Source organism: Scyliorhinus torazame, chromosome 5, assembly GCF_047496885.1.
Source record: "Scyliorhinus torazame isolate Kashiwa2021f chromosome 5, sScyTor2.1, whole genome shotgun sequence".
Classification (NCBI taxonomy): Eukaryota; Metazoa; Chordata; class Chondrichthyes; order Carcharhiniformes; family Scyliorhinidae; genus Scyliorhinus; species Scyliorhinus torazame.
Window position 1 is genome coordinate 243,236,746 of NC_092711.1, and position 27,406 is coordinate 243,264,151.

General features: G+C 46.9%; 1 protein-coding gene across 1 annotated transcript in view; it reads right to left on the bottom strand.

Annotated features, from left to right (window-relative positions):
- Nucleotides 1-19,019: 19,019 nt before the first annotated feature.
- Nucleotides 19,020-27,406, bottom strand: part of LOC140420990 (ADP-ribosylation factor-like protein 13B) — a 59,512-nt gene continuing 51,125 nt past the window's right edge. Inside the window, exons 9-10 of the mRNA XM_072505228.1 lie at nt 23,157-23,270; nt 19,020-21,037 (exon numbers count right to left, since the gene is read on the bottom strand). Of these exons, the coding sequence (XP_072361329.1) occupies nt 20,982-21,037; nt 23,157-23,270 (170 nt within the window). The 3' untranslated portion in view covers nt 19,020-20,981. The remainder of the gene's footprint in view (nt 21,038-23,156; nt 23,271-27,406) is intronic.

Genomic DNA, 27,406 nt, shown 5'->3' on the forward strand with positions numbered 1-27,406 from the left:
CAATGTTTCACCAGAATGGAAATGGATATCTGTGTGCATTAAAATGAGTTTTAAGTCCACAGAGTTTATCACTCCCCACGTGATCATAAAGGAAATTAACTTCAGATAATCTTTTGGGAGATATTACAATTCGCTCCACCCAAGTATTGTGGAATGTTTATAGCTTGAAGCTCCACCTGCAGGTCCACACGCTCCAAAAGGTATCTTAGCTCAGCCTTTCGACTCTTTAAAATGGCACCCTTTTAGAGGGAGAAAATGTAGTTGCGCGCAATTTCCACATCATTATTTTAAAGATACCAAGAGGATGAGGTGAGTTTTCATTCTACTCATTGTTGCTCTTTAAAGCTGTCAATATGATGTTATGTCCCAACAGCGTTGCCAATACTGTGGGTATTTCTATTTATCTTAGTGAACCACAAGCCTTCCCTTATATCTTTTTTTAAAAAATATATTTTATTGAAAATTTTTCGATCACAATTTTTTCCCCTTACACATCAAACAAAAAAAAAATAAAAAATTTAACAGTGAACAAATGGCTAACCAACATGGTAAACTAATCATTTAACATAAAATAAAACTTTCCAACCCCCCCCCCCCTCCCCCCTGGGTTGCTGCTGCTGGTCATCTGTCTTCCCTCTAACGTTCCCCTAGGTAGTCGAGGAATGGCTGCCACCGCCTGGTGAACCCTTGAGCCGATCCTCTCAGCGCAAACTTCATCTGCTCCAGTTTTATGAACCCCGCCATATCGTTTATCCAGGCCTCCAGTCCGGGGGGTTTCGCTTCCTTCCACATGAGTAAAATCCTACGCCGGGCTACTAGGGACGCAAAGGCCACAACGTCGGCCTCTTTCGCCTCCTGCACTCCCGGCTCATCCGCAACTCCAAATAAAGCTAGCCCCCAGCCTGGTTTGACCCGGACCTTCACCACCTTCGAAATCACTCCCGTCACTCCCTTCCAATACCCCTCCAGTGCCAGGCACGACCAAAACATATGTGCGTGGTTTGCCGGGCTTCCGCCGCACCTCCCACACTTGTCCTCCACTCCGAAGAACCTGCTCAATCTTTCTCTCGTTATGTGTGCTCTATGTAGCACCTTGAATTGAATCAGGCTAAGCCTGGCGCACGAGGAAGAGGAATTTACCCTGCTTAGGGCATCAGCCCACATACCCTCCTCTATCTCCTCCCCGAGCTCTTCTTCCCACTTTCCTTTTAATTCGCCCACCAGCTCCTCCCCCTCTTCCCTCATCTCTCGGTATATCTCTGACACCTTGCCCTCCCCCACCCACACCCCTGAAAGCACTCTGTCCTGGATCCCCTGTGTCGGGAGCAGCGGAAATCCCCTCACCTGTTGTCTTGTGAACGCCCTCACCTGCATATATCTAAGGAAGTTTCCCCGGGGCAACTTATACTTTTCCTCCAATGCTCCCAAGCTCGCAAACGTCCCATCTATAAATAAATCTCCCACCCTCCTAATTCCCAACTGGTGCCAGCTCTGAAACCCTCCATCCATCCTTCCTGGGGCAAACCTGTGGTTGTTCCTGATTGGGGACCCCACCAGGGCTCCCCGCATACCTCTCTGTCGCCTCCATTGTCCCCAAATATTCAATGTTGCCGCCACCACTGGGTTCGTGGTAAACTTTTTTGGTGAGAGCGGTAGCGGCGCCGTCACCAGCGCCTCTAGACTCGTCCCTTTACAGGACTTTCTCTCCAGTCTTTTCCACGCCGCTCCCTCTCCCTCCATCATCCATTTACGAATCATCGCCACATTGGCGGCCCAATAGTAGTCGCCCAAATTCGGTAGCGCCAATCCTCCTCTGTCTCTGCTACGTTATAGGAACCCCCTCCTTACCCTCGGGACGTTCCCTGCCCACACGAAGCTCGTGATGCTCCTGTCTATTTTTTAAAAATGGTCTTAGTGATTAGTATAGGGAGACATTGAAATACAAATAAGAACCTTGGGAGGACCATCATCTTAATTGCCTGCACTCTGCCCGCCAACGACAGAGGCTGCATGTCCCACCTCTTGAAGTCCTCCTCCATTTGTTCTACCAATCGTGTCAGATTAAGTCTGTGTAAGGTTCCCCAGCTCCTAGCGATCTGAATCCCCAGGTATCGGAAGTTTCTTTCCACTTTCCTTAGAGGCAGGCCTTCTATCTCTCTACTCTGGTCCCCAGGGTGTATCACGAATAGTTCACTCTTCCCCATGTTAAGCCTATATCCCGAGAAATCTCCGAACTCCCTCAATATCTGCATGACCTCTGTCATCCCCCCCACTGGGTCCATCACATACAACAGTAGGTCATCTGCGTATAGCGACACTCGGTGTTCTTCTCCCCCTCTAATCACCCCTCTCCATTTCCTGGAGTCTCTCAACGCCATGGCCAGAGGTTCCATTGCCAACGCGAACAACAATGGAGATAGCGGGCATCCCTGTCTTGTTCCCCTATATAGTCAGAAATACTCCGATCTTTGCCGACCTGTGACCACACTTGCCGTTGGGGCCCCATAAAGGAGTTTGACCCAGCTAATAAACCCGTTCCCGAACCCAAACCTCCTTAGCACCTCCCATAAGTACTCCCACTCCACCCTGTCAAATGCCTTCTCTGCATCCATTGCCGCCACTATCTCTGCCTCCCCCTCTACTGGGGGCATCATTATCACCCCTAATAGTCGTCGCACGTTGACATTCAGTTGTCTCCTCTTTACGAACCCTGTCTGGTCTTCGTGCACCACCCCCGGGACACAGTCCTCTATCCTCGATGCCAGTACCTTTGCCAGCAATTTGGCGTCCACATTCAAGAATGAAATAGGTCTATAGGACCCGCACTGCAACGGATCTTTATCCCACTTCAAAATTAGCGATATCGTCGCCTCCGACATTGTCGGGGGTAAAGTCCCTCCTTCCCTGGCCTCATGAAACGTCCTCACCAACAGCGGGGCCAACAAGTCCACGTATTTTCTATAAAATTCCACCGGGAACCTGTCTGGTCCCGGAGCCTTCCCTGCTTGCATATTCCCCAGCCCCTTAATAACCTCGTCCACCCCAATCAGTGCCCCCAGGCCTTCCACCTCCTGCTCCTCCACCCTCGGGAACCTCAATTGATCCAGGAACTGCCGCATCCCCTCCTCTCCCTCCGGGGGTTGGGACCTATACAGTCCTTCATAAAAGGTCTTGAACACCTCGTTTATCTTCCCTGCTCTCCGCACCGTAGCTCCCTTTTCATCTCTAATTCCCCCTATCTCCCTCGCCGCTGTCCTCTTTCGCAGCTGATGGGCCAGCAGGCGACTAGCCTTTTCCCCATATTCATACCTCCTCCCCTGTGCCTTCCTCCACAGCACCTCCGCCCTTCTGGTGGTCAAAAGGTTGAACTCCGTCTGGAGTCGTCTTCTCTCCCTGTACAGTGCCTCCTCCGGGGTCTCCGCAAATTCCCTGTCCACCCTTAAAATCTCCCCCAGTAATCTTTCCCTTTCCTTGGCCTCTGTTTTCCCTTTGTGGGCCCTAATGGAGATCAGCTCTCCTCTGACCACCGCTTTTAGTGCTTCCCATACCACCCCCACTCGGACCTCCCCGTCATCATTAGCCTCCAGGTACCTCTCAATACATCCCCGCACTCTTCCACACACTCCCTCATCCGCCATCAATCCCACATCTAATCGCCAGAGTGCTCGCTGCTCCCTTTCCTCTCCTAGTTCCAGGTCCACCCAGTGTTGGGCATGGTCCGAAACCGCTATGGCTGAATACTCAGCTTCTTCCACCCTTGAGATCAACGACCTTCCCAGAACAAAAAAATCTATCCGGGAGTACATTTTATGGACATGGGAGAAGAAGGAGAACTCCCTGGCCCTCGGTCTAAGAAATCGCCATGGATCCACTCCCCTCATTTGGTCCATAAACCCCTTGAGCACCTTGGCCGCTGCCGGCCTTCTTCCGGTCTTAGATCTGGATCTATCTAACCCTGGGTCCAGCACGGTGTTGAAGTCCCCTCCCAATATCAAGTTTCCTACCTCCAGGTCCAGTATACGACCCAACATCCGTCTCATAAATCCCGCATCGTCCCAATTCGGGGCATATACGTTAACCAGCACGACCTCCATTCCCTCCAGCCTGCCACTCACCATTACATATCTACCTCCGCTATCTGCTACAATGCTCCTTGCTTCAAATGCTACCCGTTTCCCCACCAATATAGCCACCCCTCTATTCTTTGCATCTAGCCCTGAGTGGAATACCTGTCCCACCCATCCTTTCCTTAACCTAACTTGGTCCGCCACCTTCAGGTGGGTCTCCTGGAGCATAGCCACGTCTGCCCTTAGTCCTTTCAAGTGCGCGAGCGCTCGGGCCCTTTTAATCGGTCCATTCAGGCCTCTCACGTTCCACGTGATCAGCCTCACTAGGGGGCTACCTGCCCCTTTCCCGTGTCGACTAGCCATCACCTTCTCTAGGCCCGTCCCGTATCCCGCTTCCGCGCTCCCACTCGCTCCCCAGGCGTCGCATTCCATCCCCGTCCACCCACTCTTTAGCCATTTCCTCTTTGATTTCCGCAGCAGCAACCCAGTTATCCCCCCCCCCCCCCCCGCTAGATCCCCTTCTAGCGTGATTGCTCCCCCCATATTACTTCCGCAAGTCAGCTGACTTCAACTGACCCCGGCTACTCCTGCTCCCTCCTTGACTCCCCCGTGTGGGGAATTCCCATCTGCCTTGCGCCTATCTTCCCGCCATTATCTTTCTGGCGCGGGAACATCCCTATATCTGACCCGCCTCTTGTGGCGCAGCTCCCTTTCCCCTCCCACTCCCATTCCTCATTCTCCGCCTATGTCCCTTCTTTCCCCCCCCACCGGCGCCCACATTTCTTAGTGTCTCCCCCCTTCCCAATTTACTTCTCTATTTACATCGACAATAACATTCCCTACAGTATCAGTCCCTCAGTTCCGATCCAATTTCTCATCTTTAATAAAGGTCCATGCTTCTTCCGCCGTTTCGAAATAGTGATGTCCCTCCTGGTACGTGACCCATAGTCGTGCCGGCTGCAGCATCCCGAACTTCACCTTCTTTTTGTGTAACACCTCCTTGGCTCGGTTAAAACTCGCCCTCCTTCTAGCCACCTCCGCACTCCAATCCTGGTACACCCGTACCACTGCATTCTCCCATCTGCTACTCCGTACCTTTTTAGCCCATCTCAGGACCTCTTCTCTATCTTTAAGGCGGTGAAATCGCACGATTGTCGCCCTAGGTGGTTCTCCCGCTTTTGGTCTTCTCGCCAGGATCCGATGGGCCCCCTCCACCTCTAAGGGGCCCGCAGGGGCCTCAGCTCCCATCAACGAGCTTAGCATCGTGCTTACATAAGCTCCACAGTCCACTCCTTCCACACCCTCAGGGAGACCCAGTATCCGAAGGTTCTTCCTTCGCGCTCTGTTTTCTAGGGCCTCAATCCTTTCAATGCACTTTTTGTGGAGCGCCTCGTGCGTCTGTGTTTTGACCGCCAGGCCCAGGATCTCATCCTCATTATCCGTCACCTTCTGCTCCACCACGCGGAGCTCTGTCTCCTGGGTCCTTTGTGCCTCCTTGAGCCCCTCAATTGCCTGTAGCATCGGGGTCAGCACCTCCCTCTTTAGTAGCTCCACACACCGTCTCAAGAATTCGTCTTGCTCGGGCCCCCATGTCGCCTGGGCTTTCTCCGCCGCCATCTTGTGTCTTCTCCCTTTCTGTCCCTATCGTCGAGGATTCCTCGCGCTGCAGCCGCCGCCGCCGATATTTTCCTCTTTCGTTGGGGGGGGGGACTCCCTATTCACTCACCCCACACCGGGTTTCGTCGCGTGAAAATTTCCCGCTGGGGCTCTTAAAAGAGCCCGAAGGTCCGTTGGAGCTGGAGCCGCCGAAACGTGCGGCTTAGCTAGTCATCGCCGCAACCGGAAGTTTCAGCCTTCCCTTATATCGATCAATTGACCACACAACTAGTTAGTTAGTTCAAAAGATGGTTTATTTACATACACAAGAGTTACCTCGACATGCAAACACAATATCTACTATGAGTTTAACTACACCCACCAGCTACAATAACCTATACTTAACTTCAGGGCAAATGGATAAGGCCTTTATCTGGATTTCACTTGGCTGGTTTGAAGAAAGTGGCTCTGTCTCTGCTGGGCTCATCTGTCAGGTAGCGATCGTTGGTCTTGAACTTGGCTAGCTGTTCCTGCTACAGTTGGCTGGCACAGGCCGGATCCAAAAGAGGCTGGCACAGGCCGGGTCCAAAAGAGACAGAAGACATGGCCTCTTTTCTCCCTCTGGGATTTTGCGCTCTTTGGGGTGGTCCTGGATCTTGGACCCAATAGTTTGACAGGGCTCTGATCACTGCCATCGATTTCGGCCAATAAAGGGGCGGGTGCCTTGGTGGCTGGGCGGGTCCTTAGCGGTCATTGACCTTGGCAGTTGGGCTCTCTGAGTAAAAGGAGTGGCGCCGATCAGTCTGTGGCTGTACCGGTTTCTTGATTGGAGTCCTATTGTTCTGGGGAACGGGCCGTTTAAATGCAAACGATCGGCGGTTTCGATCAGGTCTAGCTACCTGTGTTACAAATACACAGACGCTCTGTATCTGTCTGAGTCCTGGGTTGGCCATAATTCCCATGGTCCTTTGCAGGTGGACATCTCAGGTGGCTACATCAAATGCCCAAAGTTGTGGATCCTCTGTGAACCCCTGTGGGATTTTAATGAAGGGGTTATTAGAATTATGAGGGGTATAAGATTATGATGTGGAATGTCTTTAACTTAAGGTAAAATGAAGGGGGTTATATGCCCTAATCTGTGTTTAAACCTCTCAGATCCTGTAGCTGCAAGCCAGTCATTCATTTCTAGTAGTGGGCTGTGATTGACAGCTTCCGCAAAACAGCTGCAGCCTTGATTCAGTCATCTTCCTTCATGGGTGAGTGACTCTAAGTGCTGGAACCCCAATGTTTACAAACATCAACCACATCAATCACACGCTTGAGTGATTAGAATGCATCTGGTGATTGGAATGCACTTACCTCCCTTTGATGTACATAGAAATATACATGAAAATAGAAGTAGGAGAGGGCATTCAGAGGGTCAGGTCACCTCCATACTTGGGGGAAGAGGGGGCACCCAGAAAATCTGGGGATGGGGGAGTTGCTTTGCAATGCTGGGGGGGTGGTTTGGGGGCTGATTTGCAGTGCGGGGGGGGGGCAGCGTGTGGGACTTCACTATTGGGTCACCCACTCAAAATGATTCCTCCTATTCTGAATTCCTTCCTGATTTGTGTTCAAGGGTGAACATAAAATGATCAGACTTCTCCTCCGGTGGGAGATCATAGGGCAGGATTCACCTTCGCCCGACAGCGATATCATAAACGTCCCAAATCGGGGGTACCGCTGGTTTGATGCCTGTTTTCTCTTCTCCCCCCCCCCCTCCGAAATGGCGTCATCGCGCCGCGCACTGTACGTTGTTGGAATGGCATTGGCGGGTCACCTGAAGACCTTCCCCTGATGCTCTGCCCCTGATGGTCAGCCCAAACATGAGGAAGACGTGTAATCTCAGTGGTCGGGAACCCGGTTTGGCGGCTGCGGACTGTGTCCAGCGCCGCTACAGTCAGCTGAGAGCTGTGCTGCTGGCTGGGGGGCTTCCGCGAGGGCTGGGGGGACTGGTGGGCAGTGGCCAGGGGGTGGTCAGGGGATGGCCACGGGGCGGTATTTGGCAGATCGGGTCCATGCACGGTCGGTGCCATGTTTTACGGCATGACCGCTGCAGGTCGTCGCCATGCGCGTGCACGGCCATGGACCCGGCCATTCTCCAGCCGTTTTTGTCATGGGAGCCGTGAGTTTAACCCAGTGTGGCTGCTAACCCCTCACCGGTCCCAGCGTCGATGAGGGTTAGGCACCGATTCTGGCGTCGTAAAATGCCACAGTTCCTATGTTGGTGTCGGCACGTAGCCTCAAAAACTGTGAATCCAGCCGATAGTCTCCCAAATGGAGAATCTCACCCAGCATCTTGCAATAAACATGGGCTAATATAATTTTCCAGCTCAAAGCCCCTTCATGGTTAGGTTGGAGGCACTTTAATACTTATTGGGGAGGTGGTGGCTTAAGTATTGTCACTGGACTAGTAATTTAGAGAACCATGATAATAATCTGGGGGTGCTGGATTCGTATCCCACCATGGCAGATGGTGAAATTTGAACTTAACTAAAATCTGGAAATCAAAGTCTAATGATGACCTTGAAACCATTGCCAATTGTCGTAAAAACCGATCTGGTTCACTAGTGCCCTGAAGGGAAGGAAATCTGCTGTCCTTACCCGGTCTGAGTGATGTGACTTCAGGCCCACACAGCGATGCGGTTTGCTCTTAACTGCAACCCACTGAAAGGGTCTAGCAAGCCATTCAGTTTACAGGAAAATAGAGATGGGCAACAAATGCCGGCCCAGCCTGCGACGCCCCCATCCCAAACACAAATTAAAATAAATGAACCCGCCCTCCCACACCCCTTCCCCACAAATGTCTGGTCAGGAAGACCAAACACTAGATACCTGGTCAGAGTTTTCAATGTAAGATGTTCAAATAGCTTTGTTCCAACCAGGAAGCCTTCTACACTGGTATCGATTGTACACAGGAAAATTTAGCCGCAACAGGTGTTGCAGAGAACAATGACAATCATGAAGCTAAAGATTATCTGAGGCCTTTCTGACATATATCAATAATGATGTGTTTATTCTAACCATTGATGTAAAATGTGTTTAACATTTGTCAAAGCAGTGCCTCTTTGAGCTTGTTGAGGTTACCAAACAAAATTTCACAATATCCTTTTTCTCAATGCAGACCACATCACTTCCAGATCACCAGTCCTGATTGCAGAACCAGCAATGATCGACATGGTGTTAATGTAACAAATTAGGCATGGCTGTGGACAGCTTTATGATAAGTAAATTGACACAGCTTCGGGCTAATGGGCAGCAGCGTCTAATGTCCCAGGAAATACTTGGTACGGCAGAAATAATGGTGCAATTCACTTAGCATCATTGACTGGTACAGCAGAGAAGGAGGCCTTTTGGTATATTGTCTCTTTCATTGAGTTTTCTGATAAGTTACATTCACCTGTCCTCTCTCCACTGCCTAAAAAATGTTATCATTCAAATATTTATCTAATTCTGTTTTGAAAGTTATTCTTAAATCGGCTTGCACCATCCTTTCAGGCAGTGCATTCCAAATCATAACTGCTTGCTGCATTAAAAAATTCCACCCGGGACTCTCTAGCATGTCCACATAACTGAAGCCCCTCTTCCCTGGTACTAATCTAGCAATTCTCCTCTGCACCCTTTCTACTGCCTTGACATCCTTCCTAAAGTGTGGCTGGGGTTGAACCAGTGATTGCTGATGGTTTAATCAAAGTTCCTTCAATTTGTACTCCACAGACAGAATACTTACTAACCTGCAGAGAATGGGTCAGTCAAAAGGTCGTGGGGAACCCACAATTCAAGATTGGCTTCAGTGCCACAGTTAGCCAGTGATATCACTGATCAGGTCCCTGCCCAGAGGCCCAACCTGATTGACAGCCTGGGCCTCCAGTCGGGAGCTAGTCGGTGATGGCCACAGTAGGAGGCATCATGGCTGGGGTCGATTGGTGGGTACCAACTGGGGTGTAAAGGAGAATGGGATTGGCGGGCCAATTGGATTGGAGCGAGAAGGAGAGGACTATTAGGAGAGGTGGTGGAGAGGAGGGGAAAGGTCATCTGAAAGAGGATGCCAATCTCTAGTGGATAGGTTTAGTGGGACGGGGTGTGTGTGTGTGTGTGGGGGGGGGGGGGGGGGGGGGGCGTGCGGTATTTGGGTCTTTTGGAGGGAGGAGGTCATTTGGTAGGGGTGAGTAAGTTTCGGGGTCAATCAGATGTCAATACCAATAGGGAAGAGAGGGGACTTATTATTATTGTGTTGGGGCAGCAGTCTTCATTAGTTTGTGTTTCTGCGAGAAGCTTTTATTGAACTGATCTCAAAATGTTTGCCTCCAGAGGCAGACAAATGGCATAGCACATGACTATGGAAAGCCTGAGGTGTCAATCAGAATGGTTACATTTCAAAACCAAAACACCCCCCTTTTCATATTTAACTAAAGATACAAACATCCCCTTTTTCCCAGCGAACAAAAGGCACATCTGCAAGCAAGATAGTGTTACCCACTATCCACCCACTGTTCTTATGTTTTAACAACTGTTTGGTCTACTAGTCAGCCTCTGTATATGCATTGCACACACTTTGAGTTGCCAATTGTGTAATTGTGAGTCATTCTTTACTCCTGGTACTGTCTTTGAAATTTGTTTGGTCAAATCTCACACAATTTGGTTCATTGAAGACTTCAATTTATCATTTGTTTTCAAAGGCATCGACTCAACTGGAATCTTGCCCTTCAACTCTTCCAGCTCAGTTCCAATGTGAACATTTACCTTCTGGCTGTGCATTTCATTGCACTGATGTGGTCAGGAACCATCTAGTGGTTTGCTTGAATATTGTCTCCCTTTCTCTGGAGTCTTTCCCCCTCCCTGGGGCCTTTTTCTATCCTTTCTTTGTGGTCTTTTGTTGCCCTTTTCTGTTAAGATGTTCAGGTTTACCAGCCCAAGCTTCGGACTTTCTTCAGCTGAGATGAGTGTCCGTTGTGTCCCATCTATGATCTGCAATTCTAGATCTTCCTTCTTACTTTTGCATTGGGCAGTCAGACTAATTTGGCCTACCATGATGAGGATTGTGCCATAACATAGCCGCAATCTTGCTTTCGAGGGCTTCATTTTTGGATCACCATGTTAAGCCATTTTCCACAGATTAGTGAAGTTCATTATTTTGCATTATGCACCTATGTTGTGTGATGTAGCAGAGTATACCTGACACTTTTTATTCACTTGATACTTTCCTTCTGTGATCCTCATTGTAACAGTCATAATCCACTTGACATCTATGGACTTGACTGAACCAACCTGCTGTATTATGTATAGATCTTCATCAATTCATCTGCTGAAATCTGTTCATTGGTCATCCGTATAGGCTTGTTTTGCATTTTCTGGTCAAGCATTTGTGTGCGGAACGAATTTGCTTCTTGTTGTTAAAACACTGCTTTCCCCATGCTGGGCAGTCCTTCTGTTCCAGTGTGTGCTCTCCTTTGCAGTATTTACCCTTTGTCTGAGAATGCTCAGCTCTTTCAGCTTGGACTGTCTCTCAGAATAATATGTCTCCTTGTCTGCTCTGCCATATGGTTTGGCTGTTGTTTCAGATATTCAGCATTTTGTCACACATCTATCACTTTCTTTGGCGGCAGTTTCTCATCTTTCAATGGACGTGGTCTCACTGAGGGGTCCTTCGTGCCTAGGGCCAATCTATCTTTAATCAGATCATCCTTCCGCTCTCCAAGATCACATGATTCTGCTCCCTGTGTTTTGTTGCTGTGATGTACCAGTTCATGGTCTTGTTTTCACTCTGCACTCTAGCGATTCATACACATATTTCATACATAGCAATCATTCGGGGTTCAAAATGTTTGTTCAAGGCGCTGTCATCTTTTTTATTTGCCCGTCTGTCAGATATAGGGTATATATACTTTGTAGAAGTCCCTCCCCAGCAGTGTTAAAAGTGTAGCTACTCTTATAATTTCAGGCTTCTTAATTAAGAATGTTGGAATCTCATAGTTTTATCATTGTAACTGGAATAATTGACAGTTTTGCCATGCATCGTTTTTCAACTGGATTAGTGATGGGATTGGAAAATTTACTGCAGCCATTCTTACGCACTCAGTATTTACTTGCAGCTTTTATCTGTGGTTCCTTTTTATCTGCAGCCAGTAATTTCACTTTAGCTTGTGTCTACTTTTCTTTTGTCTCTTGCTGCCTTGCAGCACTTGTCTATTCTCCTTTGTTCTTTTCAGCAGCTGTTCGCAGATTTTTAACCTTTGTGGGTTCTCAGTATCTTCTCTGTTCCTTTTGCAGATTTCAAAAGTCTATTTTTTTTTACCAGTCTCAGAAACCATGTTGAAAGTATACGGAAAGCGGTCTTCATACTTGAATTGAATTGATTTATTATTGTCACGTATTAGTATACGGTGAAAAGTATTGTTTCTTGCATGCTGTACAAACAATTCATACCCTACATAGGGAAGGAAGGAGAGACTGCAGAATATAATGTTACAGTTATAGCAAGGTGTAGAGAAAAGATCAACTTAATACGAGGTAGGTATTCAAAAGTCTGATGGCAGCAGGGAAGAAACTGTTCTTGAGTCGGTTGGTACGTGACCTCAAACTTCGGTATCTTTTTCCTGACGGAAGAAGGTGGAAGAGAGTATGTCTGGGTGCGTGGGGTCCTTAATTATGCTGGCTGGCTTTCCGAGGCAGCGGGAATTATAGACAGAGTCAATGGATGGGAGGCTGGTTTGCGTGATGGACTGGGCTACATTCACAATCTTTTGTAGTTTTCTGCGGTCTTGGGCAGAGCAGGCTCCATACCAAACTGTGATACAACCAGAAAGAATGCTTTCTATGATGCATCTGTAGAAGTTGGTGAGGGTCGTAGCTGACATGCCAAATTTCCTTAGTCTTCTGAGAAAGTAGAGTCATTGGTGGGCTTTCTTAACTATACTGTCGGCATGGGGGGACCAGGACAGGCTGTTGGTGATCTGTACACCTAAAAACTTGAAGCTCTCAACCCTTTCTACTTCGTTCCCATTGATGTAGACAGGGGCATGTTCTCCACTACGCTTCCTGGAGTCGATGACAATCTCCTTCGTTTTGTTGACATTGAGGGAGAGATTATTGTCATCACACCAGTTCACCAGATTTTCTATCTCATTTCTGTGCTCTGTCTCGTCATTGTTTGAAATCCGACCCACTACGGTGGTGTCATCAGCAAATTTGAAAATCGAGTTGGAGGGAAATTTGGCCACACAGTCATAGGTGTACAAGGAGTATAGTAGGGAGCTGAGGACACAGCCTTGTGGGGCACCAATGTTTAGGATGATCATGGAGGAGGTGTTGTTGCCTATCTTTACTGATTGTGGCCTGTGGGTTAGAAAGTTCAGGATCGATTCGCAGTGGGAGGAGCCGAGGCCAAGGCCACGGAGTTTGGAGATGGGTTTCGTAGGAATGATGGTGTTGAAGGCTGAGCTGTAGTCGATAAATAGGAGTCTGACATAGATGTCTTTGTTATCTAGGTGTTCCAGGGTAGAGTGCAGGGCCATGGAGATGGCGTCTGCTGTGGACCTGTTGCAGCAGTAGGCAAACTGGAGTGGATCAAGGCAATCCGGGAGGCTGGAGTTGATTCGTGCCATGACTAACCTTTTGAAGCACTACGTGGGTGTTTCTGTGAGAAACTTTTATTGAACTGATCTCAAGATGTCTGCCTCCAGGGGAAGACACATGGCATGGTCATATGATTATGGAAAGCATGAGGTGTCAGTCAGACTGGTTACATTTCAAAACACAAATTGGATCAGAGGCTGGAATGGGGAGTGGTGTGAATTGAGGCTGGGGGATGGATTGGAGGCAGCGTGGTAGAGGGTTAATTGAAGTTGTGAAGTAAGGTTGGAGACCTCATGGTGGGATCAGAGGCCTTGGGTGGGGTGGGGGTGTAAGGTTATTGGAGGTAGGTCCAAAATGCAGAAGCTTTTCAAGCAAGCAAGTGTAAGGGTCCTGATTGCACACAGACTGTAGCGCAACAATGACTTACACAAGTCGAGAAGTGATGAAGTCTATCGAGGCTTTATTAAGCAAGACTTGTTCCCCAGCAGCTCAGTTACAGAATGCGGCTGCTGGGAGAACTCGAGCTTTTATACTCCGCCTTCTGGGTGGAGCCAGCAGGCGGCAGATCTAACTAGGACCCGGGACCTGTCAGCCAATAACCTCTCAGCTTCACAGGTACTGTACTAACCCTAATACATTCCACCACATTCACCCCTTGTTAAAAAAGAACCCGGCAGGGTGGTGGTCCGCATGGTGGTAGGGGTTTACAAGGCTGGTCCTGGAACAATTTTCGTACAGTGGCTATGCATTTAGCCCAACAGTTAACTATGTACCACTATGGTGGTGGTGCAGGTGCTGGCTCGGGCACTGTCGTCTCTGGGAGCATTGTGCTGTTTGTTCCTGTTTCTTTACTCCTGGGCAGGCACAGGAGGAGGACCGATCCCCCCGGGAAGGGAGCGGCCGTGGGGTGGGCCGGTGGCAAGGAGGGGGTGATCGGTGTCGGGAGTGTGTGCGTGTTTCCGGCGGGCGCCAGGTCCCGCAGGGAGACCGTGTCCTGTCGGCCGTCGGGGTACGCCACGTAGGCGTACTGAGGGTTGGCGTGGAGAAGGTGAACCCTCTTGACCAACGGGTCTGACTTGTGCGCCCGCACATGCTTTCGGAGCAAGATGGGTCCTGGGGCTGCCAACCAGGTCGGCAGCGAGGTTCCGGAGGAGGACTTCCTAGGCATCCCTTTCCATGGGTGCTATTCTCCCCCCCCACGCCGGGTGGGAGAATCGCCGGGGCGCCGCGCAAATCGCGCCACGCTGCCCCGACCCCCGCACGCGATTCTCCCACTGCCCGGAAACGAGCGGCGCGCGATTCGCACCGGGCCGCTCGGAGAACCGGCGAGCGGCGATTCTCCGGCTCGGATGGGCCGAGTGGCCGCTAGGACACGACAGGTTTCAGACCAGTAATGGTCTTCTTGGTAGATTCATTAATTCAGGGTCCATGTAGTTTAGAAAAGGCAGTACTCGTAGGCAGCAGGCCTCCTGGTAAGACAACCTATTGCTGTTCAACTTTGCTTTCAATTCGAGGTTTGCATTCAGGCCTCTATCCTCCTGTAGAGGGAGTTGATCGGTTCTGCTTTTGCCTTTCAGGCGTGAGAGTTGGTCAGTTCGGGACTCTGCCTGTATATAGATTCATCCAGGGTCTCTGCCAGTTCAGAAACATAGCCTTTCTGGAGAGAGGAGAGGACAGCAGACCTCCCATGGGCTGCCACGAGTCAAACCGATATCAAACTCAACCTTTGAAGCTCTGAAAAACATTCCAGTGGGATCAGATCCAATCACCACCTGTTACCGGGCAGAACACACCCTTTTGGACCAATGCATTGGCCACCAACCAATCAATCAAACCAAGTCCTCACTAATGCAATCACCAGTTTAAACCAGCAAAGCCTTCCGGATTCTTCTGTTTGTATTAAAGGTACAGGTTTCTTACAGGCTGCTTGCCTTAAAGTGGGATGTTCATCAATCATCCATAGATCAAAAGTGCAACAGCAAAATAAAAGGGGAAATAAGGGAATAAACAGGAAGGACCCTTACAACATCTACTCCCTGCTTTCTGTCTTGTGACTATTTTTTGGAAAATCTATGCCATAATATAATAATAATATAAAAGTGATGTGTTGTGTAGATAATTTGGGCAACAAAGGGTGAAAATAAGACAAGAAGATGCAAAGATAAGGGAAGAGAGAAAAACAAAAAATAGGCTAAGAAACAAATCTGGAATATCAAATGTGAGATGGACGAAGAGAAAAATGTTCCATGGAGAAAATTTGTTTTTCCTGTCAGAGCATTTATTTCCGCATGTTGACAATTAATTAGATGTAATGGGCGAGATTCTCCGACCCCCCGCCGGGTCGGAGAATTGCCGGGGGCTGGCGTGAATCCCGCCCCTGCCGGTTGCCGAAGTTTCCGGCACCGGATATTCGGCGGGGGCGGGAATCGCGCCCCGCCGGTTGGCGGGCCCCCCCCGCTCGATTCTCCGGCCCGGATGGGCCGAAGTCCCGCCGCTAAAATGCCTGTCCCGTCGGCGTAAATTAAACCTCCTACCTTACAGGTGGGACAAGGTGGCGCGGGCGGGCTCCGGGGTCCTGGGGGGGGGGCGCGGGGCGATCTGGCCCGGGGGGTGCCCCCACGGTGGCCTGGCCCGCGATCGGGGCCCACCGATCCGCGGGCGGGCCTGTGCCGTGGGGGCACTCTTTCCCTTCCGCCACGGTCTCCACCATGGCGGAGGCGGAAGAGACTCTCTCCACTGCACATGTGCGGGAATGCCGTCAGCGGCCGCTAACGCTCCCACGCATGCGCCGCCCGGAGATGTCATTTCCGTGCCAGCTGGTGGGGCACCAAAGGCCTTTTCCGCCAGCTGGCGGGACGGAAATTCGTCCAGCGCCGACCTAGCCCCTTAAGGTTGGGGCTCAGCCCCCAAAGATGCGGAGCATTCCGCACCTTTGGGGCGGCGCGATGCCCATCTGATTTGCGCCATTTTGGGCGCCAGTCGTCGGACATCGCGCCGTTTCCGGAGAATTTCGCCCAATGTTCTTTGAATGTTTCAGTTGTGTTTGTATATTTACAAGGAAGTACACAGGAAAATTAGCAAGATTAATCTGAAGTCTAGTTAAGAACTGAGAACATTCACCTCATTTGTGAACGATGAGTCATAATGCATCTTGCATCATTTCTTCCTCCTTTCCAGAAAGTGGCATGCAATGTTTCATTGGGTTTTCCAAACCCTTTTTACATTAGGCAAATGTCCTTCTTCATATATGGGCACAGACAGCAAACATTGGCAACCATTCACTAAGAGAGTGATGTGATATCCCAGAAATATGTGACATAAATATGAAGCTTTAAAAGAATTTGACCAAAAATAAATGGAACAACTGAAAGTATGATGCATGTATAATTAGCTGGTTTATTTGTGAAATCTCATTGTTAATTCTGTTACAACCGAAATTGAGAAATATTAATTGCAGGATTTTACCAGCAAAGCATAATCACCCTTCTACTATTAAACAGAACATTTCTTATATTTGTCAGCTCAGTGGTAGCCCTTTCACCTTTGAATCAGAAGGCCTTGAATTAAAGCTTCACTTCAGATTTCTGAACACACTCTAGGCGGACACTTCAGAACAATACAAGGTGTGTTCTGCACCGTCAGAGTCTGTAAAGGAATAAGGATGAAAAGATATGGCCATAATGCAAAAATATGAGGGGAAAAATAATTATTTCCCTGTAAACTTACAGGGTATTATTTAATTTTAACAAAAGCCTAAGACAGCTTACAAAGACAAGATGGCTTAGCCCCCTTATTAACAATGCAAATTCGCAGATAGGAAGCTTAAAAACTGGCATCATGGCTGGAATTTTACAGTGTGGGTCACTGTGTTTTCTGGCCCAGTTCCGATGGGACCATAAAATTCCACCCTATATTTTTTCTCTTATGTCGACATGTGACGAGTGCAGTGAAGGCACTGATAACTAAAAACACGATCAAAGAGAACTTTAGGTTCCTTGCCATGTTATCTCGTATTAAACCATTCTTTGACGAGGGAAAATGGTAACCAGCATCACCATTAGCTAGGCCTTGCCATCCAAAGACAGGTCAGGCCATGAATTTATGGAATTGGACAATTACATGAATTATAATAGGTTGTCTTTTTTTTAACCAATTATGAACATTAATAGCGGTAGCCTCATTATAAATAAAAAAGTACTTCTTTGTAAGAAATTATACAACTTCATAAAATCACTATGGCCTCATCGTGCCTGGCTCAGTGACAGGGCGAGCCCATTAAATCTCGCGAGAGGCCTCTCGCTAGTATTGCGATGTTCGGAACTCCTCCCAAGGTTGAATGAGATTTTGCTAGACGTTGCAAACTAGATCTTGTCCTCACTGGCGAGATCCAGATGAACATATTTAAGTGAGCCGTTAGGTTCACTTGGCTAAACGTGCTTGAAACGGGACTCTGTTTCATTGCACTCATTGAATTCCATGCTCGATTCTTTAATAAACTTTTATATATTTTCAAATTTTTACTCTCTCACATAGTTTTCTGTCTCAAAAATTTGTAGAACACAACTTGAGACTCCCTTCAGGTGGAGGAAGTACATAACTGAAAGGTTTTCCCTCAGACTCTTCCAACATCTAGATAAATTCCAATCTGGCTGTAACTTACTGAAAAGTGAAAGGCTCTCCATAAAAGCTTATAATTGTCTGGTGCTTTTCCTTTGTGAAGAGGTGGATCAAGTTTTGCAGACCCAGTTAAGTGACTTTGAATGCTGGCTTTCTCTACCTAAGGTTGAAAGGTGAGATTCTCCAAAGTAAAATAGCCCCAAAAGGAGTAAGGGATGTACTACATCATATCATCTACCCTCTCAGGTGGATATAAAAGTCCTCATAGGACTATTTAAAGAAGAGTAGAGGAGTTCCCCAAGTATCCAGCGCATCTTTTATCTCTCAAGTAACACTGCAAAATTAAATCATCTGGCCCTTTACTTCTTTGCTGTCTGTGGAACTTTGCTTTGTGAAAATTTGTTGCCATGTTTCCCTACAATAGTGACTGTACTTAAAAACATAATTAATTGGCATTGAAGCAATTTAGGAATCTTTAAAATTCACTCAAGGGATACGAGTGTCGCTGGCAAGGTCAGCATTATTGTCTATCCCTAATTGCCCTTAAGATGATGTTGATGAACTGCCATCTTGAATCCCTGCAGTCTGTGTGGTGCAGGTATACCCGCAATGTTGTTAGGTAGCGAGTTCCAAGATTTTGACCCAGCAACGATGGAGGAACAGCGACATATTTCTAAGTCAGGATGGCGAGTGGAGGAGAGCTTGCAGATAGTGGTATTCCCATGCGTATGCTGCCCTTGCCTGCCTGCCTAGATGGTAAAAGTTGCAGGTTTGAAAAATGCTTTTGAAGAAGCCTGGTGATTTTCTCCATCTTACCATTTTACCATTTTGTGGATGGTACACACTGTAACCATGGTGTGCCTATGGCAAAGGGAATGGATGTCTCAGATGGTGGTTACAGTGCAGACCAAGTTTTCCAGTCAGTGATGAAATGAAAATGAAAATGAATGGACTGTGCCTGCTGCTCAATGCATTGTCAATTGAGCAGGGCGTTCCCATTCAGTTCAGAAGAGTTCCCATTAAACCAGGAAGCCTGAGTTAAAATATTTAATTCAATGTAAAACTATGCACAGAACGCAAAATTAAGAAAGGGAAAGAAACATAGAAATAAAAGAGACCAACAAATTAAGAAAGAAAAAGTTTAATTGTTCAAAAATCTCCAGCAATCAATAAAATTTGGAAGAATGAGACACTACACTTCTATAAGTAAATTCTTTAGTGCTAAAGAGATTATTTGCCATTAATTTAAAAATCATATCATTAAAAAATCACTAATAACTGAATGGGTAGCTGTAACTTTAGCTGGGATGTTTTGTGCATATCTGGTGGATATGTTTTGCAACTTCATGCTCTCTGTCAGATAGCAGTGTAAAGAAGTTTGTGGTTGTTGAAAAGATACACTGTCACCTTGCTCACACAGATTCCGAATCCATTGTAGAGGGAATCATGCTGCAAATGCTCTTATTATTAATTTTGCCACTGCAAAACCCATGAAATATCAGTAGCTAGCTGGAATTGAAATGTACATTCAGTTCATGTTTGATACAATCTGTTATCTAAGGATAAATGATCAATCTTTGAGCCAATAAGGAAGTATGTGCAATCCTTAATCACATGTGGTTTAAGATGGAATATGCCTGTTGAGATCAAAGTTAATTTTTTACTGCTGCTGTATTCAACAACATGGTGTAAGAGAACTCTAAATAATTCAATGATACAAAATCATTTTGGACTTAGATGCTTTCAAACTATACATTTGGGGAGAATTAAGATGTTCTCAACATTCCTGTCTCTGAGTAATCATAGCGTAGAATCATAGAAGGTTATAGCACAGAAGGAGACCGTTCAATCCATCAAATCTGTGCTGGCTCTCGCAGGAACAACTCAGCTAGTCTCAATCCCCCACTCTTCTCCCGGGACTTGTAATTTCTTTCTCTGCAGATACTTATCCAATGCTCTTTTGAAAGTCACAATTGAATCTTCCTCCATCATGGTCTCAGGCATTGCGTTCAGATTATAACTGCTCACTGCATGAAGATTTGCCTCATATTTCCTTTAGTACTTTTGCCAGTTGCCTTAAATCTGTGTTCTCTGGTTCTTGAGCATTCTGCCAATGCAAACAATTTCTCTCTATTGACATTATCTATACTCATTGCTTTGAACACTTCTATCAAATCTTCCCTCAACCCTACCTTCCCCAAGGAGAAGAACAACAGTTTTTCTAATCTATCCTTGTCACTAAAGTTCCACATCCGTGGAACCATTCCCATACATTTGTTCTGCATTATCGGACATGATGGCACTTCCAGCTAGTTACAGATGTTTAATGGATTTTTGAGTGGCCTCTCTCGAGCCATCACATCCTCCCTGAAGTGCAGGAATAAGAATTGGAAACTGAGGGAATCAGAGACACCAGTAGAGGTTTAGATACCTCTCTTTCTAATTTCAAAGATGATGCAGGTTAATATTTTTCCGTTCATTCACATTAAGCAAGAAACAAAGAATACAAAATGTGACAGATGAAAGGAAAGAAACGGCAACATGGAATGGAAAAGATGTGTTCCATAGAACATAAGGGGATGTCATTGCAGTGTCATTGAATCACAATCTGATGTGGGTAACAGCCAGGACCTCAGGTCTCCTGCTTTCTGAGGAATCAGAGAAAAATATATTTGTCATGGTTTCTGATTACTAATTTTCATGATTTGTCAATATTTTCCTGAAATCCTACAGAGAAAACTGTTTAATACATTGACTGAAAGACATCTATACTACCTAACCAATTCCAAGATTGACATAGTTCAAGAAAGCATGGGCTTACATAGATAGATACATAGAAAATACAGCACAGAACAGGCCCTTCAGCCCACGATGTTGTGCCGAACCTTTGTCCTAGATTAATCATAGATTATCATTGAATTTACAGTGCAGAAGGAGGCCTTGTTAAGAGGAAAAAGGTGACTTATCTAAGGCTTCCGATGTACTATCAACTGTTCACGTGCTCTAAAGTGAAGAATATCCAGTGACTGAAAAATCCTGTGATACTCATTTGGATATTCATCCTTACAATTTAAGTGAACAAAGTGACTAGTTGTTAGCTCGTGGTCTGGTCTTTAATGCAAGAAGTGCTTTTCTGTAGAGATCTAAAAGGGATAAAAAAAGGAAAAGAAAATGATTAGGTTAATTTAAAGTGCCTGTTGTGGAGTCTTCTCAATTCATTAGCACTTCGCATTGACATTTATGCAGGGTTTCACTGTTTAATAAATGGTCTTCTGAGCAGCAGCAATGATTGTCTAAATACTGCATTGCGCAAAGATTCCCCCAACCTGACGCTGCTGCACATTTCTGCTGAAACCTTCCGAGCTTGGCTTTCCCAGGAATGTGTAGCACAGCATCATCTGGCGAATTCTGTCACAATGATGTCGAGTTGGGGGAAAACAGGGCATGCCCCCCTTTACGACACTGGCTGTTGTTTGATATGTTGAAATAGCCAGTCTTAATGTTGGTGAACGGGTCAGTGAATGGGCAAGTGGGCGAGATGGGTATGGTGGGTAAGTGGGTGAGGTGATTGTCATGATATGCAAACATGCAACCAATGAACACTCAGAATAGGACACAATCAATGGGCAGTCAGGACACTCAGAGGTGGCATCACCACAAGGGGGCATGGCATAAACACTATAAAAGGGATGAGGCACTCACACCCTGCCTCTTTCCACAGACAGACATCTAGAGAGTTAGACAGGTGTGATCAGCAGCATCACACCCCAGCATGTGGCTTAGAGCAAGCTGGTACAGTTAGACTGAGTTACTACAGTTAGATTAGCAGAGAGTCAAACTCATTTGAGAACTGTGTTACTAGTTCAATAAACACGTTGAACTCATTTCAGAGTCTGGAGCATCCTTTAGTTAAGACTGCATCAAGTAGCAGCCAGTGTTATCCGAAGCAGCATAAAACAGCAGTGATAGGTTGATCAGTGGGTAGTCGGATGGCTGAGAGGCATAGTTAGATCCAATTGGGGGGTAGTTGGATAGTCAGAGAGGTTTTTATCATAGATTATCATAGAATTTACAGTGCAGAAGGAGGCCATTCGGCCCATCGAGTTTGCACCGGCTCTTGGAAAGAGCACCCTATCCAAGGTCAACACCTCCACCCTATCCCCATAACCCAGTAACCCCACCCAACGCTAAGGACAATTTTTGGACACGAAGGGCAATTTATCATGGCCAATCCACCTAACCTGCACATCTTTGGACTGTGGGAGGAAACCGGAGCACCCGGAGGAAACACACGCACACACGGGGAGGCTGTGCAGGCTCCACACAGACAGTGACCCAAGCCGGAATCGAACCTGGGACCCTGGAGTTGTGAAGCAATTGTGCTATCCACAATGCTACCGTGCTGCCCACTAATGCTAGTCTACTTGGGTATGGTTGGAATGGTAGTTGGGTAGTTGAGTCAAGTCGACGGGGTAGCTGGGTCAGTCAGGGGCAGTCAGATTGTCGGGGGCATTGTGCAGTCAGGGGCATAGTCAGGTGAGTAGCTGAGCAGACAGAGGGTGAAGTCAGGCGGTTGGGCCAGGTTGGGTCTGTTTACAAGGGTAGTCGGTTAGGCTCTTTTTAAAAATAAACTGAAAGTACCCAATTCTTTTTTTTCCAATTAAGGGGCAATTTAGCATGGCCAATCTACCTACCATTCACATCTTTGGGTTGTGGGGGTCAGACCCATGGGGAGAATGTGCAAACTCCACATGGATAGTGACCCGAGGCCGGGATTGAACCCAGGTCCTCGGCACCGTGAGTCAGCAATGCTAACCACTACGCCACTGTGTCAGCCCTGCTGGGTAGTTTCTGAGTGGTAATCAGGTGATTGAGGATAGTGGGGGGGTGTAGGTTGGTGGTGGCGGTGGTGGCGGGGCACAAGATATCTGTACCCCTCTAATTCTGGCATCTTGAGCATCCCTGAATTTGATTGCTCCACCTTTGGTGTCTGAGCTTTCACCTATGCCCCGAAGTTTTGCAATTCCCCTCCCGTCACCTTTCCATCTCTCGATCTTGCTTTCCACTTTTAAAATGCTCCTTAAAGTTACATCTGCCCTGATATCTCCTTCTATGACTTTGTGTCTTTTTAAAAAACATTTTTAACCTTTGCTTTGGGTTTTTCTATTTGTTAAAAGCATCATATAAATACAAGTTGTTGATGTTATCCTACTCATTTATCAACCATTTAAATCAAACAACTAGCATGTGCTGTGGCCTTACCCAGTGGTGCTGTCAAATCCACATTTCTGGAAAAATCATCTTCGGTGTCAGCGGAATTGATTTTATTTTTGCTTTTCTTCTTCAATTTCCTCCTTTTGTTTCTCTTTTCAGAATCTACACCAGATTTTTCAAAAGAGATAAAATCATAAAATCTGACCATGACCTTAAATCCAAAGCAGAATGTTCACCCTGAATTCACCCGTACCAGCCTCCCCGAACAGGCGCCGGAATGTGGCGACGAGGGGCTTTTCACAGTAACTCCATTTGAAGCCTACTTGTGACAATAAGCGATTTTCATTTCATTTTAATTTTCAAGCACTGTCAGGTGGCATCATAATAATTAGACCTCATTATCTATTAATTCAAAATAAGACTCAGTTTTCATGACCTAACTTGGTTTACAATGCATTCCCTTCTCCGTTGTTGTCTTGACCCCTGACACACAAACTTGGTGACAAATCTCTAGGAGGGATTTGAACATGGGGATTAGAATGTTAAAATCAAGGTTCAGGATCTAATGTAGGTTAGAGACAGGCAATGTTATTGAGGTGGAAGTAGGTGGTGTTTGTGATGGAGAGCGCAGCTCAGTGTCAATTAAGACAATAGGTTTAAACAGTCTGGTTCAGTTTGAAACAAAGGCCAAGGAGAGAGATGAAATTAAATACACGGAAGCAGAGTTCACAAAGAGAGAAGAAACCAATTGATTTGGTCTTCTCAATGCTACATTGAAAGAAACTGACTCACCAAAAATAGATATCAGACAAGTGGTCCAACCACTCAGAGAGACTGGAGGGGTTAAGGGAGGTAGTGATGAGGTTGAACTGGGTGACATCAGTGTACACGAGGAGCCTGATCTCATGTCTTTAGATGATGTTGTGGAGGGGCAGCATGTAGATGAGACATAGAAGTGGTGAGTCCTTGAGGGACTCCTGAGATAACTATGTGCAAGTGGTAAGTGAAGTCATTGCAAGGGATTCTATGGCTATGATTGGGTAGGTATGAATGGAACCAGACAAAGGCAGTCCTACTCAGCTGGATAACAGAGAAGAGACATTCGAGGAGGTGGGTGTGGTTAAATGTGTCAAAGGCGGCAGAGATGTTGAGAAGCATGAAGACAGAGTGTGGACCATGGTTACAAGTCACAGAGGAGTCTAAAATTTCATAAAGGCTAATGGGGCTGAAATACAGCTTTCATGAGGGCAAGAATGGGGCTGGGTCAGGATTTACATATGTGCATTTTGCAGAGACAGCTGCCCATATAAAACAGCAACTGTCTCCCATCATGTCTAATTTTCATTAGCCAGGAGTGGAAAACATGACATGTGAATATTCGGCCTGGTAAGAGCAGGTATAAACTTTGTAACTCCTTTGGAAGGGTGGGATACCCTTTTGGAGAAGTCGGTATCCCTTTGGAGGTCAGGTGCCCTTTTGAAGAGCTAAGCTTCTCTTTGGGAGATGTAAGCCAAAGTGCCACTTGGGGTTGTTAAAAATGGAGGTGAATATGTATAAAAAAAGACAGGAACTGTCAAAAGTGTCAAAGCAATTGTCAAGCTGTCAAAGAAGCTAAAACTCCTGCCCTTTCATTCTTGAAAAGATTGTGTGGAGTGTTAAAAACAAATCATTGCTTGCTATTTCACCTTGTCTGTTGACATACGTCCAAGGGCTATCATTACTGGATTTGTGTTGCATGACTGAGTTCACAACCTTCCTTTATCACAATGGGGATGCCATCCATTTCAAAGTTTAACTGACAGCTCTAAGTGCTGATGGACTCTTTGAAGTGGAATAATAAATTCCAATGCTTGTTTTGATAAGGGATTAAGCACTTGAATTAAATATTTGTTCTTATAAACGGTTGTGTTGTCAAAGGAATGTAAATAAAGTGAATGGGTTCTAATGAATTAGTGTTTTAAAAAAAAATAAAGTCTGCAATTAGATACCTAGAATTTTATTTCATAATGCATAGCTCCTAAGGTCAGTCCATAATGGGTGAGTTGGCATGGTGTGTGTAAGGGAAAAGGATGGTGGGTAGGGGGCATGTGCTAGCATGAGTTGGCACTAAGTAGACATCGGGGCTGTAAAGGGACCTGGGATTGGTGGATGGTAAACATTGAAATAGGGGTTATATAAGGCCATGGAGATGGATGGAAAACATAGGTTGGCAGGAAGGGTACAACAGTTATGAAGGTTGGGAGAGAAGATATGTTGGCATGGAAGATATGAGGCAGTAGAGGTCATGGGGTGGCATGGGTTGTCATGAGTGGGGCTTAGGGAGCGTATGGATGGTAAGAGGGTGAGGGTTGTTTTATGTTTCAACGCTTCAAAAAAAAAAGTCTTTGACATAATACTGGTGCACCAAGTTTGCCCTTCCGCCCAGACCACCTCCTCATTCAGCAGCTTCTGCATTCATTCTGGGGCCACCTGGCTCAGCTCCCAGAGAACCCTGCTACCCCGGAATGAAACTCTGCCCTCTCAAACCGAGAGCTAAAATTCAGGTCAGCATGCCATTTGTCACTTTGATTACAGCGAGTTATTTCTCTTCTAAGCAAGGAAAATGAAAACTAAAAAATTATATTTCAATAAGTTGGGATAACTAATTTACTGATTAATGAAGACACACCCTGGTAAACAGCAACGCTGCTGTAATAGCCCGCACGGGGCCTATGTGGTGGGAATGTACGAGTACAAGCTCCCCCGCTAGGGGCGGGGAATTTCTATTAACCTTTATATAAAAGGTGGGCCAGAAGCTCCCCATGGTGGCACCCCTTCACCCTTGGGGGTGGCCGGGATACCCTTGGGGTCGTGCACACGCCGATTTCCTGGGTTCAATGGACGGCCACTCAAAGTGACTGGATTTCGGGTGACGGTCGAGCGATTGCGCATTTCTTTTTCCACCCACGGAATCCCTGAGGTGCTCGTGACAGATTAACGGCCTCCTTCACGAGTGAAGAGTTTGCCGTTTTTGTGAAAAACAACAGGATTCTCCATGCCGCACTGCGCCATACCATCCGGCATCGAATAGCTTGGCAGAGAGGGCCATACAAACGGTTAAACGGGGGCTAAAGAAACAGGCTTCAGGCTTGATGGACACCAAACTGGAAAGATTTTAATTCTCATTCAGGAGCACACTGCAAGCAGTCACTGGGATGGCCCCCACTGAGATATTAATGGGACAGAGGCTTCGTAACAACTGAGCTTGATTATTCTGGACATCGGCGTGAAGGAATGCTGTAACCAAGATTTGCAAGAGCGTTGCCCAGGTCGCCATGATCTCTTCGACACTTTGCACCTGATGATGTGGTGTTTGTTCGTAACTTCAATGGCAGTTCTTGCTGGCTGTCTAGGATTGTTGTCTGTTAAACAGGACCAGTCTCTGACCAAGTTTGGGTCCGGGGGCAACTAAAGTGACAGCATTTGGATCACATTCCCTCACAGAAGTTACTCCCTCGTGAGATTCCTCGAAAGAAGCCTGTCCTGGATCCTCCAGCTCCGTTGTTGAACCAGCCTGCTGTGAGGCCTCCTGTCTCTCTCGACACCGACATGCCCGATGTTGTATCTTCTGACTCTGAAATGGTTGACACAGACCTCGGAGGTCTCGGACGTCCATCAGCCACCTCCAGCCGATCGTTCACCATGGCATTACTGCCGCAAATGCCGCTCACCAGAAAAATATATGCTGACCGATCCGACGCCACATCAGCTGCAGGTTGTTTGGCGCAGCCGAAAAGAATCCGACGCTCTCCGCTTGCTCCTCCTCCTCCGCATCAATGATCGTCGAGGGGGACTTTGGGGGGGGGGGGGGGTGAATGTAATAGCCCACAAGGGGCCTATGGGGAGAGAATGATTATCTTCCCCATTGTCCTTGTGGAATACGGGCTCCCCTTGTAGGATGGACGATCTTTGTATAAAGTCAGCCAGTAAGGCACCAGTGAGAGAAGGAAGCCGGTAATGTCTACCGTGCATGTATATATTGTGCTGTAAATAAAACTGTTTCTTTATTTTACTCAGTGTGGACTTCCTGTGTCCTTATTAAAACTGCAAAGCAATTTTATTATGTACTGAATTCCTACAATCACTGTGTGGATTGAGTACAGATTGCACCGGGAAATAGAGCATACCTGATTTAATGTTTGATATATGTAAGCCCTGGGTGTAGCATTCTTGTTTACACTCCAGTCTTAAATGCGTTATCTAGTCTGACAGTCAGGGCTGTTGAGCACTGAATTGTTCGAGCTGTTGACCTTCAAATG